Source organism: Vanacampus margaritifer, chromosome 6, assembly GCF_051991255.1.
Source record: "Vanacampus margaritifer isolate UIUO_Vmar chromosome 6, RoL_Vmar_1.0, whole genome shotgun sequence".
NCBI lineage: Eukaryota > Metazoa > Chordata > Actinopteri > Syngnathiformes > Syngnathidae > Vanacampus > Vanacampus margaritifer.
In genome coordinates this window covers 24,204,500-24,222,975 of record NC_135437.1, presented here as the reverse complement: position 1 = coordinate 24,222,975, position 18,476 = coordinate 24,204,500, and the positions used below count along the sequence as shown (strand labels likewise).

The 18,476-nt window shown below is 41.1% G+C and overlaps 1 protein-coding gene across 4 annotated transcripts in view; it reads right to left on the bottom strand.

The window, feature by feature from the left end:
• hipk2 (homeodomain interacting protein kinase 2) overlaps positions 1-16,536 on the bottom strand; it is an 87,122-nt gene extending 70,586 nt beyond the window's left edge. For all 4 annotated transcript variants that reach the window (XM_077567493.1, XM_077567492.1, XM_077567495.1 and 1 more), the window contains exon 1: positions 16,162-16,536. In XM_077567493.1, the coding sequence (XP_077423619.1) occupies positions 16,162-16,180 (19 nt within the window). In that variant the 5' untranslated portion in view covers positions 16,181-16,536. The remainder of the gene's footprint in view (positions 1-16,161) is intronic.
• Positions 16,537-18,476: the final 1,940 nt, after the last annotated feature.

Sequence of the window (18,476 nt, the reverse complement as noted above, 5' to 3'; positions counted from 1 at the left end):
ATCAGTCAAAAATGCTTAAATCGGCTGGCACCCACGGCATCCCTTTTCTGAAAACGTCTGGCAGTCAAAGAGTTAATGAAACTGAACGCAGAAATCCCCAAAATATTTTTTTTAAATGGACATAAGTATTTTTCAAAGGAGGACAGCGACGATATGCTCCAGGCCTGATGTACAACCTACATCAGTGGTGTCCAAGTTTGGACACCACTGATGTAGGTTGTAGCTTCATACCTTTTACCATTTTCTTTTCTGGGAATTATCCAAAGTTTGCCTATCAGAGGTCTAAATTGTCTTTTTCAGTGATGGTAGTAATGGTAGTGGCAGCCACGGTAACAACTTTGTGGGTTCAAAAAGCTATCCGGAAATAAACTAAAGTACACAGTGGAGCAGCATATTGTCCATATAGAGCAGTTGAGTCTTCTGATGAGGTGCTGAAGCCTGACACTGTGCAGGCTCTCACACTCGCCCGTGGATACTATTAACCATCCTGTTTGCTCTTTTAGCCCTCTCATCTCTTGCTTATTTATAGAGCAATGCATCACACAGGCTTGCAGTAAGATTCTGACATGTAGGCTGCGACTCCATCAGGCCTAGCAAGTTCCCTCATCTCTCTTAAAATCCACATAAAAGAGATCAGATCTTGGTAAAGGACATCCGGCAAAGCAATTATCCAAGTTGTTGGACAAACGTACACGGCTCGTAAATCAGCATGACTGCTTGCAATAAATGTGACTCTTGGTCAACTCGAGGCAAAAATATGTCATGTGGGCAAGGTTTTACAACAGCTGTAGAGAAGACTCTCACCTCATGTATGATACAGTGTTTTAGGATGTTCCCGAGCCATGCCTAAGCCCCACTTCCCCATCCTGACAACTGTGGCAAAAAAAAAGGCTGCTTTTTTGGGGGGTGCCATCCATGAAGGGAAAAGAAGAAAAAGCCCTCAAAACACCTATTGTGAGGGAAAACATTTGACTTGCTTTTAATGCAAGGTCAGCCTCACCAAGCATGCGAGCAATGGTGGCAGAGCTGTTTGCTCTGCTTCAGCTGGATTTCTTATTAATCAAATCACAAGTGTCAGAAGTGTACAAAGAACAATGCTCGGCTTCTCTCCACTCAGACAGAGAAAGAAATAAAGAATAAAGGAAAGAAAGTAAAAGAAATGTATCATTTCAACAACATGCATAAAAACATTGGGATGTTTACGTTTCTTTGTTTTGCTCATATCTCAGTGGGCTGCTTCATGGTTCATGAAGGATGACATAAAACGTTACGAGCGGACAAAAGGGACTGTACTATTTTTGTGTCCTGGGTTCGGAGGGGAACAGTATTTTTGTCTATCCATTTCGTAAGCTACTTTCTGACTCATGGACAATGATATAAGACGTGAGGAATGGTAGAAATTGAACTCTACTATTTGTATCCTGGGGTGGATGGAATAGTTCCAATGTAACTAAAATTGCAAAAACAAAATGATATTCATAAAGTGGTGCTTGCATCCGCATTTACACCAGAATGCATCGTGCCAAGCCTTCACAAAGTTTCATAGAAATTGGTTGAGTGTTTTTGCACCCAACAAGGGGTTATTAAAACAATATCTACCTCTTTTTACAGTTTCGGCTATTGCCATCGGGAAGGAGGTTGGCCTTTACTTAGAGGTCCAATAGATACCGGAGATCATTCGCATCGTCGGCTATTTAACTTTTAAATCAGCTATGAGATTGCATTCCATATCAAGATGATAACTATGTGATTATGTTTTTTAAAGTATTTATCAAACTTGATTGTTTTATTGTTTTGTTTTGTTTTTCTGTGATTGATTGTGGGGCACTGTTGCACACCAAATTGCCCTCCGGGGACAGTAATGATTTTCTATCTCTCTTGCTATTACCAGGAATTAGAATTAGAAGAAGAGAAAATTGCCATTAATCTCAATGCAATTTTAAGGAAAGTGCTAGATAGAGACATCTTTCTTTCTTTTTCTTTCTTTCTTTCTTTAAAATGATCTGTCATTGTTTTTTGGGGGGAATTTTGTACTAGTACTAGTGGTATTGGTTCTCGATATCGGTGAGTACTTAAGAATTGTATACTCGTACTGGTATCAGTCTGAAAAAAGTGGTATCAAATATCCCTAGTAATTAGCAAGTTATAGCCATACTGTAAATCCACCTGCTCATTTAAGGCTCACCCCACCAACACCGAGCTTCATTGCAAGTATTAAATGGTGTGCAGTCTTAATTACACGGGTTTTTGGGGCCTTCCAGGGACACCTGATAAGCAGCCACACTAGAACACTTATCATTTACAAACCATGAGAAATAACTCCCTATATCGCGCTTCCTCTCAGGATCAACAATGACAGCTGGGCACAATGCACAGCAAAGACATCAACGCAGGAGACGAGCGTGCGAGAAAGACAGTACATCATAGGCAAAAGCGTACCGTGGAAAAAGTGCATTGAAGCGGTTCAACATGTCGCGTTGTGTGATATAAGCAGATGTTTGAAGTTTGATTGTGAAAGTCAACACAGGCCACGGGTAGGCTAGTGCAAACTGCGGTGTGAAAAGGGCAATGTTTCAGGAAGTTAAGGACAAAAGACAATGACATGCAAACAACGTGGCATACAATGATACTGATAGTCTGACAAGGACACACATGCCGGCATACACAAACAACAGGAGCCATTTTGCCCTGACTTATCTATTTCTTATGGATGTACAGGATGAACGTCCACAGCAGAATGTGATGACGGGGACAAGAAGCTTACATGCAGTGAGGGAACCTAAGCATGTAAGCTTTCGATTTTGTGCACGCTCTTATTCATTCAAGCATTCATAACTACATATCGAGTTTATGACTTTATGAACTCTCACTCTAGTGATTGATTTCTTAAATTAAATGTGCATGTTTTAATGGAGATTGAAATTGCCTTTGGTAAAGTCTGATAGTTAAACAGTGGGAGTTGTTTTTTTCTCTTGTTAATACAAAACAGTAGTTAGCACAGAAGTAAAAGACATATTTGGAAAAACACAGACAACATTGGACAATTTCGAACATCTGGACTGTTTTTACTTGTGACTACAGGCAGATTGTTATAGCAGTCAAACAACATTTCATCACATTTTGGGTTACTCTCTGAACCTGGATTTTTTTGACACCTCTGAGGCCCCTTCCAGACGGAAGCAAAGCCGGCTTCGTTTCTCAAACAAATCTCGTACACACAGAAGCATTTCAAGACTTGCGTGTGTCCAAAAGAAGACGCTGAGGACGTTTAACGGCTGTAATGTATATGCCAAGTCTGGAGCGGCGCTGTAGCGCAGCCACAGGCAGCAAAGCGTAGAAGAAGAATTAGCGAAGAAGAATTAGCGAAGAAGAATTAGCGAAGAAGAATTAGCGAAGAAGAATTAGCGAAGACAAATTAGCGAAGAAGACAAACACTTTTTTTTTATTATTATCACTCTATTAACAAACTTTGCATGTATCAAAATGACAGGAAAAAGACGAACACAGGAGAAGTGACAATGGCGGGTGATTCAAGTACAACACCGCTTGTTGAACGTGGAAATAAAGTAGCAAAATATTTTGCTGCAAAACCATAAGCAAGCTAAGGAGGCTGCGCAAAACGACTACGACACGGCTATCCGCCATTGTTGTTGACAGACTGACGGTTCGCTCCCAGCCACGCGAGAATTGGCGCATACGTCATCAATCTGCGACAACGGGTCATCATCGAGCTGCGACCATTACGTCATCACTGGAGGAGTATCCTGCATATGGTGTCCAGACGGATGATTGGTTTCAAGCTCCGAAACAGCGCCATTGTGTGGACGAACGGCCTAAATGGTAAGAAACTTGTGAGGATACATTGAAACTGGCTTTCATGTGGACGGGGCCTGAACTTAGCAGTGCTGCATATCATTTAACTGTGGAGTGTCTGAATGGAACTACAGGCTTACGACCATGGTTGGGGAATCCTGATCCAAAAAATAAAAACCCTAAAATAGTTTGGATTTTGCCACAGGTGCTTCTACTCAACATTTACCTGACAGTTGCGTAGAAGCACCACTGGCTAAAGCCAATCGGTGGCAGGGTTTTTACATTCTGGAACTGGATTTAGCAACCCTGCTAACAGCTAACATAACAAAAGTACAAAAACCAAATGGTGATAAACTAAAGAGGAAAAAGACATAAACAACAACAAATAATGATGCTAGCAGGGGGGAAAATAGATATCCTAAATTGGCACAATGGTAATAAAATACAAGTAAGGTTTGCTCAACATTTTTTTTACTATTAACAATAAGAGCAGTTACTAACTAAACTATAAACACTTTTCCATTTTCTATACTGCTTGTACTCATCGGTATCACTTAAACAGTACAATGTTTACTAACGCAAAAAAATTAAAATAAATAAAAACAATATGCAGTTTCTTGTTGAAGATGAAAGAAATCCACTTGACAGCAACAATGTTTTTTTATTTTTATGATATAGGTTCAAACAAGTGGCATCACTGTCCAATGGAACAGTCGAGTCATTGTCTTGGATGTGTTCATAAATCAGAGGTCAAAGTCTGTTGATCCATGAGTATCCAACAGAGGCATCTGGACTTTTGCCTGTCCTGCCAGCTCACCTTCACCGCCCAAACCCACACACACACTCGCCACACCATTTGCATGCCCTCTCAGTAGGTGAGCCAAGCCCATCACACCGCTCCTCCCTCAGACATGCATTTCCTGAGCCTCATCAAATGTGTCATGAGACATTAAGCTTCTCAAGCACTCCTCAACTATATGTCAAAACCCTAACATCTAAACTATGCAACAACTATGTGCATTAAAACAGCGTCCCAAAACATGCGCCCAAACGGATTTGAGGAAGTCCCGCCCCTCTGGAACCTCGCGATGAACCATGACAAGCAAGAAACCGGTCCAACCTGAACAGGAACCTTGGGGAACAGCCACTCACAAGATAGAACCTTCACTTCCTGTATTTCCAAAACACATCAGACCGATAACGAAGCACATCATAGACACGACAGGTTTTCGTTAGTGAATTGTTGGACTGATCTGTCGCACAGGTGCTTGCATGCCTGAATGTAGGACATCTTCCAGAAAAGCTACCACATGTTGAAATGCTGATGCTGGGAAACGGAATTTACAAGCAAAGAGCCCCCACAAGCGCCATATGTCTCACACCAGAGCTTGTATACTTTATATGTCCCTGATGTGGTCTCTCGGGGCACCCCTCCACCTCCCCTATGCAATCAAATACAAAGCGGGGATGCTGCACAGGCCTCCACAGGCGACAAGAGTGTGTGATATTTCAGCAGAGGGCGTGAAGCTTTTTCTTTGGTCCCATTAAGACTACAAAATAGACTATTTTAGACTACTTATGTCATGAGATGTCTCATCTTGTACTCTGCCTCTTTACTGCAGGAACTCATCTATATGCATGCATAATAAATTCCTTTAATGTCTTAATCTTGCCTCATCGTTCTCTTTTCAACCCACTCTCCTGTCTTTTTGCCATGTCAGAAAGCCCACCCTGCCGTAGTGTACTGTTTCGACAGCTTTTAGCAGATTATACCGCACACAGACGCATGCTCGCATAACAATTTAGCCAGGCATATGTGTCCTTAATCCACCTGACGGTGTGTCGTAAACATGGCATGGACCCACAGCACGGGCAATAAATACAGCTTGCCGACTCAGCACTGATTCATACTTTTGCTGCATCTTTTCTGGACTCCTCACAGAAACAGACAGCAGCCAAAGTCAGTCACTATGTATGGAAAGTGCTTGTGTAAATATCTTTAACTGTGTCAGTTACACAAGATAAAAGAAACAAGCTCAATACAAATGTGCAAGTTTGGACCTGCTCATGTGGTCTGACATCTGACCCAACATTTCCAGTTCCAAACTGGCTGAAAGGAAAGACATTTTCCAAGACGATTACCATGATGAAAGGGACGTCAAGGTGCACATGTTGCCATTTAAAGTCATCACTAACATTCTTTATGACTATCATGACGTGAGTTGGCCTGCAAGGTTTGTGGTGGTTTCAAGTTCACTTTTGGCCTTTTTTGTGGGTGAGCTTCTTTCACAGTGAAAGGGTGGACGCATGTTCTGTGTGTGAGCAACCAGCTGCTGTATTCCATCAGAAAAACACAGGAGATGTGAATCCAGATGTAAGAAAGAGACCAGCGAACGGAGATGATAGGGTCGACGACCCCAGTGGCCCCCCACTGACCTCTGCCAGTGCCCCGGAGGCCCATGGGCCCCAGTAGAGGGGGTTCATCTCTCCACCCAACTCCATTACTGCCGTCTTTTTATTTCTGTGTACTTTTCAATCTGTGTCACTCCCCATCTCGCCGCCTCGTTGTCTCTGGGGTTGAACGGGGGGGGGGGGGTCAGTTCAAAAGCATGTCGAGCTGAGCGGCTGGCTGGCCTCGATGGGCCTTCGGCTTTGAAGTGAGGACTGGCTCGAAGGCGCAGCTCAGTTCAACATGCATCTTGGGTGATCCAATCCCACAAGGATGGCTCTTAGAAATACACAGTAGTGATAGTGAATTTCACCAGACGTGGAGCTGATATGGGGCAACATTTCCGCCACATATTGAAATGTGTCACCTCACCGGGACCTCTTTCAGGACAATGTGCTATGTTTGACTGGAGCATGCAAGTAAAGTCTTTTAAAAAGTCAATATGCTTGAGTTGGTACAGGATGGATAGCTGCCTTTTCACTCACTGTAAATTTAGGGTAACCAAACATCATCAACAACGTTTAGTCCTGCTATTACACAGACCCTCGCCCGTTGTCCCGTTTTTTGCCATGTGTATGTCAATCACACAGTTTTCATAGTGATTCATACGATAAATCAATTAAAATGGAATTTAACTGTTAAATTCCTTCCTATTTACTTCCAAATTCACATTTGCGTTGTCATCCGCATCCGCATCTAATCGTTAGCAGGACGGTGTCGGTACCAGATGTGATCGGGCTGCCAGATTGTATCGGGGTTGCCTACCGATGATGTCACGCTACAGGATTGGCTAGAGATTATCCATTTAAAATTGTTCAATAAAGTTTTTTTTATTCATTGAAAAGAAAATATTAAAGATGTAATTTAAATAAAATATATGGACTGAAATAAAATTAATTAATTTAAAATTAATTTGTGTATTTTTCATTTATTCAATCTATTTTATTATTTATTCAAAATATATTGTATTTATATTCTTAGGTTTGTTTACGTTTTTACAATTTTGAGTCCATACATCTTGTTATTTAAATTAAAAATTTCCAGCCAATCCTGTAGCGTGTCGTGTTTGTTAGGCGACCCCGATACCATCTGGCAGCTCGATCACATCTGGTACCGACACCAGACTTGCATAGCAGTCGTTGACCTGAACTAGAACTACTTCCTGCTTTCGTATCTAAAAATCATGGGAAATGTAGTCCTACTATCCACTGCGGTCGCTAGCTGCTGGTCAGACAACGCAAGCTAAACTTTCTAGCGATATATTTCCAATGTTACAATGCGTGACTGGTGCAAAGTAAACGGAACAGCCAGCTTCCAACAGATGTCGGGACCAAGCAAAAAAGGTTTAACGCTGTTGACCAGTCAACCAAGATAGCATTCAGCATTAGCTATTGATGCGGCTGACGGCCGTCTTCCCCACCAGGAGGCTAAAAGGGAACTTGTTTTTTTTTGTAATAACAAAACTAACAAATTACTATTAAGTCATTGGTTATCGCCTATTACTTACATAGAACAGACATTCACTTAGGTTGCAAATCATGGAAATTCTATATACCTCAATGTTGCAGTGGTGGCTAACTATTATTTTTTAGAGGGCTTCAGGTCTTTGGACTTGGATTGGATTGGATAACCTTTGTGATTTTTCAACATAAAACATTTGCAAAAATGTTCTTTCACTTTGGGAAACAATTATCAACATTTCTGCCCATTTTCTGACATTTGTACGGACCAAAACAGGAATTGAATCATAATTAATTTATGTTTACGCATTCTCTGCACTGTTAATTTGAAATAATGTTCTGTTCTGTTTTTGAATGAAGGCATTGAAATAAAATAAAAAAATATATAAAATATATATATTCTAAATATTCATGGTTATTAAAATAATATGTATCTGCAGCCCAAAACCCAACACAAAGTTTAAAAAAAAAAAGAAGAGAAAAAAAGGGCAATAATTGGATAAAACTATGTGTCTCTAAGTGTCTGTGTTGTCACAAACAAAGAGCAAAGTCGTGCTCCGAGCCTGCTGATGCTATTACAAGACTCGAGTGCTGTCTGTTGCTTTCTGCTTGGCCTCCTGGCTTTGGGCAGTAATGGGCCTGAATGCTCGCCTGAGCTTTGAAGTTCTTTGGTTATTAGCCAAGCATGGCGCTGTACCTGCAGCCATCTGTGACGAGGCCGCAAACAGCCCTCCCTTCCACTTCCTTCAGAGCAGGCAGCTCGAGACAGGAGTGCAAGCTTGTTTGGCTTGTGATGTGGACACTAAAACTGTTGATATTTCTATCTATAATATAGATAAAAGATACTTGTTCTTCACATAATGGTAAATTCTTTACGGGTGTTGGTTCAAGTTGTTACTTGCTGTATAGTGTTACACACTTCACTCAAGTGGACAAGGCTGAACGTTTTCGATGCTCAAGCCAGAACATCTTTTTCAAAGAGTGACACATCTGATGAAAAATGGGAGGCAAAGAAAAACAAAGGGATTATGAATTGGGACAATGCAAACCAAAATACAAGTTGATGGTTTTGGCATGCAGGATTAGTGATGGAACAAAGCAAGCGGACAAACCAAGGGTCGACCATGGCGGGAACTTAATGGGTGGAGGGGGACATGATTAAGAAGGGCAGAAAAGCTGCAGTAGCCAGACCATCTTATCAAACCAGCACACGCAGACACATCACACGCACACTACATGTGCTGTACAATCTGGCAATCGGGCTTCTGCTAAAGTGTCACATGGGCACCATGTGTGCTGGCCAATGGCCTCACAGCTTATCAACAAACAGTGCAGGATGGAGGGGACAGATAAAAGATATGTGGAGGGGGTGGGGCAGGCAAACATCATGCATGTGTGAGAATTGAGAGGCTGGCGGCTAATGTGAAATGGCAAATTGAGAATGCAATGTGGAGTAATTAAAGTTTGCATTATGTACATATGCACCCTTCAAAGCCTTTTTGACAAGATCAGCACAGAAAGTTACCCTTCATGCTCTGTGGCATACAAACTCCCGACCCGGTATGCAATCACATCTGACTTGTGGGAAGTATTTGATACATAACATGGGACTGGCCCTGGCAGCCAGCATAAAAAAAGGGCATTAGCATACACTGGATGCTGTCTTTGTTGTTCTCGAGCGCACCTATTTTACATTTGAAAAAAAACAGACAATCGGTTCTCAAATTCTCTGGTTTGACGGTTTACCATGTTTTTTAAAAAGTTCCAACTGCTAAAACTTGCTGTAATGATACCTCCTTTTCTTTTCTGATGGTACTTTACTTTTTTGTCTCTTTAGGACTTCTTGGCATGTAAGAGAGGAGGAGGGAGGGAGCAAGACAAGATATTGCAAACACAAGGTGCCAGCGGGTACTAAATAGCCTCAGGGGCAATATGAGTAGCCCACAGGTCTGTTCTAAAACAGCTCACCAACACTAATGAAGGGACACTGTGACTTATTAAGAAGAAGGTTAACATTTACTTAGTCATTTATTTTATGTATTTATTTATTTATACTTAACATGATACTTTTCTTCTGTACTTAATATAGTTTATAAAAATTTTGTTTTTATTTACTTAAATATTTCCCCCCCAAAAGGGTCATGTTAGAGCTTAATTTTAATACCATGATACCAATATTTTTGATCATGGTTATCATACCATCAGAAACTAATATCGGCCCATGCCTCTAAGAGACCAGAGTGTCATTAATTGCACTAACATGGTAACCCAGGGTGGCATATTCACGTCACTAAAACTAACAATAATTTAACTGTTCACAATTAGAAATGATGTCTGTACAAAATACCATATAATTAAAGAGTTATGATAGCACAGTCAAACTTGACAATTATAACAGCAAAGCATGCTGAGAAACGCCGCATCCTTTAATTGTCTACCACATTACAAAATCTTTTTAATGGCTTAATGTGACGCACTGTTGACACACTAACTTCAAATCCCGTAATGTAGAGCTGTCTTACCGAAAGGCTACCTGTGATCATTACATATAGCTCCGTGTACATGCATCTTAAACACTCTGCTCAGTATCTTTGGTACCATTTGTTGAAAACGAACAAAACATCACATGGGAGTCACCTCACTGATAAACACCAACACTTCACATTCATGTTCAAAATGATTTAGTTTTAGGCTGTTCAATACATCTGTATCCTGTGCGGAGCACGACCTGAAGTGTGTGTGAGTTTTGGCCTCCTGTGCGATTAACTTTGACATTGCTGCTCTCTGTATCACTGTTGTAATTATTGCTTAATAGACCCAACAACAGGTCTTGTTCGCTCACTTTCTTGTGGTAACATGTGACTCTTTGTTTGAACTGCGGCTCACATCAAAGGACACAGGATGTGCCAGACGGTACAGAAACTCTCTCTATCGTACCTAATTACACCATTGAGCACTTTACTGGCGGTATCACATTTAGTGACAAAGAACAACATTCATCAGATATTTCTCCTCTTATCGTGCTGATGCCTGAACTACAAAGGGGTACATTTTTAGCGGGTTGGCATAAGGAGAAAATAGTTTCCTAAATGCTACGAATCCATTTTAAAATGAAGTTTACACAAGCAAAAGCAAGCAATCATAGATAATCTTCTTTTTCCCAGTGGGCAAAAAACAAATGTGTTTTCAGTTACTATTATGTACACAAAGCATTGTTCTGAGCAACTCTACTCTTGAATATACTTTAGACTCATCGGCCACATCATTAGGTACGCTGGTAGGTACTCGATTTCTTTAAAAAAATTTGTAAACAGCAACTACGGCTGCAATTGTTAAATGAAAGCAACAATATCATTAGATTGTGAAGATGAACTACTACTACTGTACTAAAACACATATATTTTGGCACATTAATTGAAGCCCTGTAGGTAGAACAACTGGTATGATGCCCAATATACCACTCCTACTTACTGGCGACCATTACTTCTCCTCAAAGCCAGAAGCAGCTGTTCCAAACTGACACCACGCATCAACAACAGTGCTAAAGGAGAAAAGGGCCCTTCAAAACACTCCTCCACTTTGATCTAAATGAACTGTCAGCAACTGATGTGGTAGAGACAAGCCATGCTTTCAGAGTTTTCCAGAGGTCCGCAAAATGTGTCAGGAGCATTAAAACAGAAGACTCAAGTGACTGCATAGAGCATGCGAAACAGAAGGAGAAAAAAAAATCTTACATATTTCAAGCCATTAAGTTGACCCTTTTGAAATAGCCACTTCTCAAATTCTAGATCGGTCCTCCTGCGGCACCCTGATGTCTTTTGTTTTGTCCAACCCTTCCCGTTTCCAAAACCGTCACTTGCCACTCTGGAATTGCTTTGAGAGAGCTCAAATACAGTATTCCAAGTCTTTAGCACGTGCGTTTAGCAAATCAGTAGCACAAAAATCGGGAGGTTTTATTTCTTTCTTTTCAAATGGTTTATCCATTTTCAGAGGCATTTCTGAGCAGGCAACCCTCATCAAACAGACCAAAAGGAGCATTTGAAAAGATGAGCCAGAAGTTATGGAACGTGTCCAAAAACAGTTTGAGGAAGGCCGTTTTCTGTTCCAACAGGACTGTGCCTCTGTACTTGGTAAGATATGTGGAAGAATATGAGGAATCTGATCAAGCAGCTTTTGGATCAACATGAACACGCACAAAAACAAATCCCACATAATCTTCCCAAAAGAGTGGAAATACAAAAACAAAGCATATAGCACTACAAAGTAAAAACTACAAATGTTTTTTTTGTTTTTTTTACGGAGCAAGTGGGTGGGAATCCCACATTTGCGACCATGTCACCGGTTTAGGAGCGCAGAGCACTACCAGTGAGCTAAATTTCTGGCCCACTGATACAGCTCAAGACCTTATTTGAATGCTCACGAAGTAAGGTAAGTAAAAGGCTAACCTACTTTTTCCTTTAACAAAAAAAAAACGGACACACATAATCCGCCTTTTTTAACCCTACACCCCTCGCAATCAACTTGGGAGCAGTCTGCAGTCTACCAGTTGCGTTAAACCAGACCAGTGGCCTAGTGGTAGTGTCCGCCCTGAGACTGGGAGGTTGTGGGTTCAATCCTCCGGCCGGGTCATACCAAAGACTATAAAAATGAGACCCATTGCCGCCCTGCTTGGCACTCAGCATTAAGGGTTGGAATTGGGGGGGTTAGATCACCAAATGATTCCCGAGCGCGGCCTCTGCTGCTGCTCACCGCTCCCTCAGGGGATGGGTCAAATGCAGAGAATGAATTTCGCCCCACTTACGTGGGTGTGACAATCAATGGTACTATAACTTTAACTTTACCAACACAGTGCACGCCGCCTCTTATTTGTCGTGCAACGAATTTTAATGAATTTATAAAAAATCTCTCGGCCACCAGGACAGGATGTAAAAAGTGGACATGTCCGAGCAAAAGAGGATGTTTTGTCACCCTAACCAAAGTGACTGCCCTTCCATGTAAGCTCTTCATGTGTCACATCATCTCTTGTCAACATTTTCTTCTGTCCTCAGGCCTGAACTCAATACACCATTCTGAAAGCTTGGGAATCCATCCCCAACAAGGTGTGGCCCGGCCGTGGACTGCGAAAGCCCCCAGACCTCTTCCTGCAATTCTAATCAAGGTTTAAAAAGGCACAACCTTGGACTGTAATCCTGGGTCGCGGCCCATGAGGAAAAGATCAATCAAGCAGCAACAAACAAGGGTGAGCAGAGGAAGGAGGGAGATGCAGTTGGGAGTCATTTCTGGGAAAGTTGCTCTGTCCTAGGAGGAGAAACTTCCTTCCAAGTCAGGGCAGGGTACATTCCCCGCACCAACATTCCCCTTTGTATACAACGCACAAGGTAAAAAAATCCAAATCTGTGGCTGTGTGTGTGGATTAATCAAACATCAATCTGCTCCTGACACTGCGGTGCTCGGTACCACCTTTGTCCTCAGCAGGGTCTGAGTCACACTTTTCCCATCTGCCTGCATGAACGAATGAATCCTCAACGGAATCCTGCTTGAGCTATAGTGTGAGCAGATGTCTACTGAGCAAACAGGTGACAACATTATACACAAGCTACGGTTATAAGCTTTTTGCATGCGCATGTACTTGAAACCCCAAATACCCTCTGTTTGGACGAATGGCAAATACACTTAGGTTAGGTTAAAGCAACCGGGACATGGACAAAAATAACTAAAATGACATCAATTGAACGGCTAATACCAGTGAGAAAAACATCTATTTGTGTGTTAGCAGGCCACTTCCTGATTCACAGAAGATGACGTAAAATGAATAGATGGACTTTTTTTTTTTAACCTCAGTTTGAGAGGAATGATTCAATCGTAACTCAAATGGCAAACAGAAATAAACTCCTCTAACAAAAGAGAGAGAGAAAAAATTGAAGCGTCTTCTTTGTGTGTGTTCGTTTGCCGCTGTGTTAGTGGGCCCATGGGGGGTGACACAACTGAAAGGACTGTACCATGTATTTTGTTTTGGGGTGAGAGCAATGGTTCAAATATAATTGAAACAACAGAAAGACAAACTAAATTCTTCTTAAAAATGAAAAAAAAAAAAAAAAAAAAGCTAATAAGTTGGTGAGTGTCACATTTTGGTTGTTTTTTCTGTGTGTTTACTTACAAGTGACAACAGATTGTGTCAAATGAATTGACTGTACATTTTTGGAATGGTTCAGTTCTAAAGGGGAAGTCAATAGCAAAAATTCACCTGTTTTCTGAAGCTGAGCCGTGATCGGTTTTTACTTGAGCCCTGAGCAACTGATGAACATTTTCAGTCGACGACAAGTAACAAAATGGAGGCCCCCTGAGATGGATAAAAACGGATAGAATTTGCCCGCTTAATTCGTATTCCACAAGCACAATATTAATCACAATGTCGTATTTGGACAAGTGGGGGCACATACAACATATTGGGAGGAAAAATTTGGGGTTGGCTTCCGCTTTAACAAAAAGAATACAGTACTACTCAATAAGAAAAGGTTTAGAATTCTGGGCTGGGGGGTTGGTTCCTCAAATCCCATTCATCCATTTTCTATCGTCCTCATTATGTGAAGCTGGTGAGCTGGTGCCTATCCCGATTCCCAGTTTGGCGAGATGCGAGATATACCCTGGAGTCACAACTGGTCGCCAGTCAATCGCAGGAAACATAATAACAACCAACTCACTCTTAGATTTCCGTCTCTGAACAATTTAGTGTCTTCAGTGAACCTAACAATGGTGAAGCCAGAATACCTGAAGACAAGAGAACAGTCCTAGAAGGTGATTCGAACCCAGAACCACTGGACTGTATACGAATCTGGACCAAAATGTATGGTATAAAGAGGGTCATCGTTACGCCTTGCAAAGGTAATAAGTAGTTCTGCAAATCCAGAGACAGTAGTTGAGCATTTGTTTTGCACCTTTCAAAGTTTTATGTAACTGGTTATGTCGTTTTTGCATAATCCTTTCAACTAACAATATCTCTTTTGCTCTTGTGTAAATCTCCCCTGAAAAATGTTGTTTGCTCTTAACGACAAATGAGAGGAAATAGTTCATCATACAGGTTTAGGCTAATAGGTGCTAGTCGCCAACCTGTAGCCAAGGGAAAGTAATCAACATTATGGGCCCTTACTTTATTTCAAGGCCCCCAAAAAAATGTTTCCAAAGGAGACTGGTCATTTCCATGACAGCTGCACATAGTAACAACCTTCTCCAACTTTGAGGGGGAACAGTCAAGGTAATTAATTCCCCTGGTGTCTTTTTCTCCCCCTCAGAGGCAAAGGAAAAGCCGGGAATGTAATTTACACTAATTAACTTTAGCACGGACATCTCACATTCAACTTTCCTTTTTATGTCAGAACAGCCTCAAAGCCCCATCACCTCAATCTTTCAATAAGCGGACACAGTTGATGCTGCTTAACAATTCGGTTTCAGGAAAGATCCCTTCTACTTTTCTGGTTAGGGTTAGGTAATAAAAACAAAGAGATTCCCTTTGATGCCAGCAGAGGGACTATGGAGTAACTAAGGGAAAATATTGAACATGAAGCTAAACAAATATTAAAGACATCAGGGGTCATTATTTGCTTTGTGATGCATTCTCATTTGCATAAGGCTCCGGTGGGAACGCAAGCGTGCTGCACTTCAGAAAAAAAGAGGGGGGGAAACACTATAAGAGGTGAGAAAGCCTCAATGGCATCTAAAGGATGCAGGCTACTAGCTGCTAGTGAGTGAAGCATTACTAGTAGGTTTTGAAATTATAAACAACCATCTGTTTCACTACGAGCATCGCCAATTGCGGATCGTACGAGGAATTTGAATGGGCCGATTGCATTGCTTTCCATCTACAACATATTTATGCACGATTGCATGAGCGATTGTTGAGTTTGTTGCTCGTGAATTACAGTACACTCGTCACAGTGTGACAGTATTTTAAAATCGCAACCAAGTGACAGCAAACGGATAAGCTTTAATGGGTGGCATCCAATTGAATTAGTCACGGGCACATCGCTGCAGACTATAGCAAATTGAATTGGGTTTTTGTTTTAACAGTGGAATCAGCAAGACCATATGTGCATGCTTTTCGGGTTCAATTGAACATAAATGTGAAATGCAACAAAGAGAGGGGATTGGAATGCCAGCAATCGTTCCGTGTCCCTTTTCTAATTCATTCGAAGAGCACAGATGGGATCTTTTGCAGGTGTTTCTTTTGCATAATGACTCTTCTATGTAAAAGCATGCAGAATTGTCTGACAGTGCAGATCGTCTTTCAAATGTGACCACCAAGTAGCGAGAGCATAAAAGCCGAGTGTCTGAAATAAATGCAAAAGTAAACACTGCATGTTGAATGATTTGACAGAACGAAGACAGACGTGAGGGTGCAAAGCATCCCCCCCGCTTCGTTTCAAAGATAACAGCAGGACTTACCTTCGTATACAGGGGCCATCGGTGCAAGGGTTTCTGTTATTCATGGCAAACAATAAACAGAGACGTCCGTTCAAAACTCAATAAAAATCTGCCATCTTGAACGAGAGATGAGAGTACCGCGTCGGTCTCCTGCATTACTGGCCCGGTTCATTAGTGACGAAAAGGCTCCTAATTCCCATCCGGTCCGGGGCGTCTTTCAATCGGCGGTTCCGACCACGATCCAGATGAGCCCACCTGCGTGGCTTGCTCTCCGCAGGCTCCCAGGACGAGCCACGATGACAGGTTGACTTTCAGCTATTGTACGACATGTCTGTGGAGTGAGGAGTCTGCAAAAGTTGCAGAGGACTGACTGAGCGCAGCGAGTTTGGTGTGCGAGCGAGGGAGCAAGTCGATTGTCGAGCAAGTCGAGGGGAGAGAGAGAGAGGGAGGGAGGGGAGGGGGCGAGGTCAGGAAAAGCAATCGTCATGAAAACATGATGGATTCATCCTCAGCTAGGAATAAAATCATGACGGAACCAAATTGAAATTAAGTGTTTCTTAATTTGCGATAGATAGATAGATAGATAGATAGATAGATAGATAGATAGATAGATAGATAGATAGATAGATAGATAGATAGATAGATAGATAGATAGATAGATAGATAGATAGATATTAATAAGCATGGCATTTTCTTTACTTACAAGGGATATATACGGGATAACATTATTGTTTAATTGTAATATAAAATAGAGATGCAACCTTTTCACACATCATTACATTTGTGCTTTCTGCAGCCAGGTCGGGATTGCAAATCAAAATTGGTTCGCCACTGATATTTAAAAAAAACATAGAAAAAAACACACAAATACATTTAAACACAATTACTCATGTCAGTTTTAATCGTAGAGGTATTAATTAATAATATATTTATTATTGTAGTGGTTTAAGAATCATACACTGACATGTGGTTCTAATATGTTAACTTTTTGAACTCTGAGAGGCTATTAGAAACAGTGATTTTTGTTGCACGAGAGTAAATAGCCACAAAAAATAATTAAATGCTTATAAATGAGTGCATATGAAATGTATCAACAATTAAGCAATCAAAACTGATTATGTTTGAAAAAAAACACATGCATTGAATCAAACTCAATAAGCAGGTGTTCCTAATGTTGTGGCCAGTTAATGCACCTTTTTTTCATTTGTAGTGTTTATTAAAGGTCGCGGTGCGTTTTGGTTGGATGTTGTTGCGTGTGTTTGCTCATGTCTGCCTTAGACTGCCTGAAACTAAAGCCCACTGTATGACGACATGAGATTTGCCCAGAATGAATTTGAATGGAATCGGATTACATCGGCTCACACCAGCGTGATTAATCTGTCATTTAGCAGCAGCACTAAATTGCACTTGCAGCATTATGCACACCAATCTCTAAATTAAACGAGTAGACGGAGACTTGTGGGTGGACGTTAGAGAGTGATGAATTAGTGAAGATCAAGTTCAGTCTGAAACTCTAATCCCACATCAGTGTATAGTAGCTATAGCTACTATTTTTATTTATTTTTTTGCATGAAAACATTGAGGTAGCAATAGTCTCATGACAAAAACATGAGTGATGTTCTGTCTTCAGCATTTGCCAAGCAGCCTGGACTCGGAGCCTGGACACACATCATATAGAATTGAACGTTGGCCGTCTACATGGTGATGTAACTATCAGACAGGCATCAGATTAGCTCTTTCAGGCCCCAGGGTTTGTCTAGACCTACATTTGTTTAACATCAAACACAAACAAATGTCATTCTTGACTGTTAATTGACACTGGGCTTTCTCAGTGGACCTGTTTTTTTGTGTGATCTGTGTGTTTGGGCAGGTTTTTGGTAATCTGCTCAATATATGTAGATACATACCGTATGTCGTGTAAAAGTCTAGTGCTAACAGTGCTGTAATGATATCGTAGGTAATGTAACGTGTATAGTGCAGACCTTCACCATTATGTGTTGCTATTGAACTACATCCTAGATCTTGAATAACAGAGAGAGAGAGCAGTGCCATTATGCTTCTGTCATTGTAAATTTCATTTTGCTCAATAAATAATTAATTTTTCAAATGATCTGTGAGTGAACTGTGGCAATCACTGGCGTGCGTGATACTTGTGTAATCATCCTAGAAATGAAAAAAGAAAAACTGTGTGCTTCGTATGATATTACTTTGGTGAATTCAGGAGAAACTGTATCTTACTGTTTTTCAACACTGAGATTTATTATGCGTTGGTTTTCCTAAAGTGGTTCTAATACAATCAATGAATGTAAAAAGGGAATTGAAAGGATTTTTCTTTA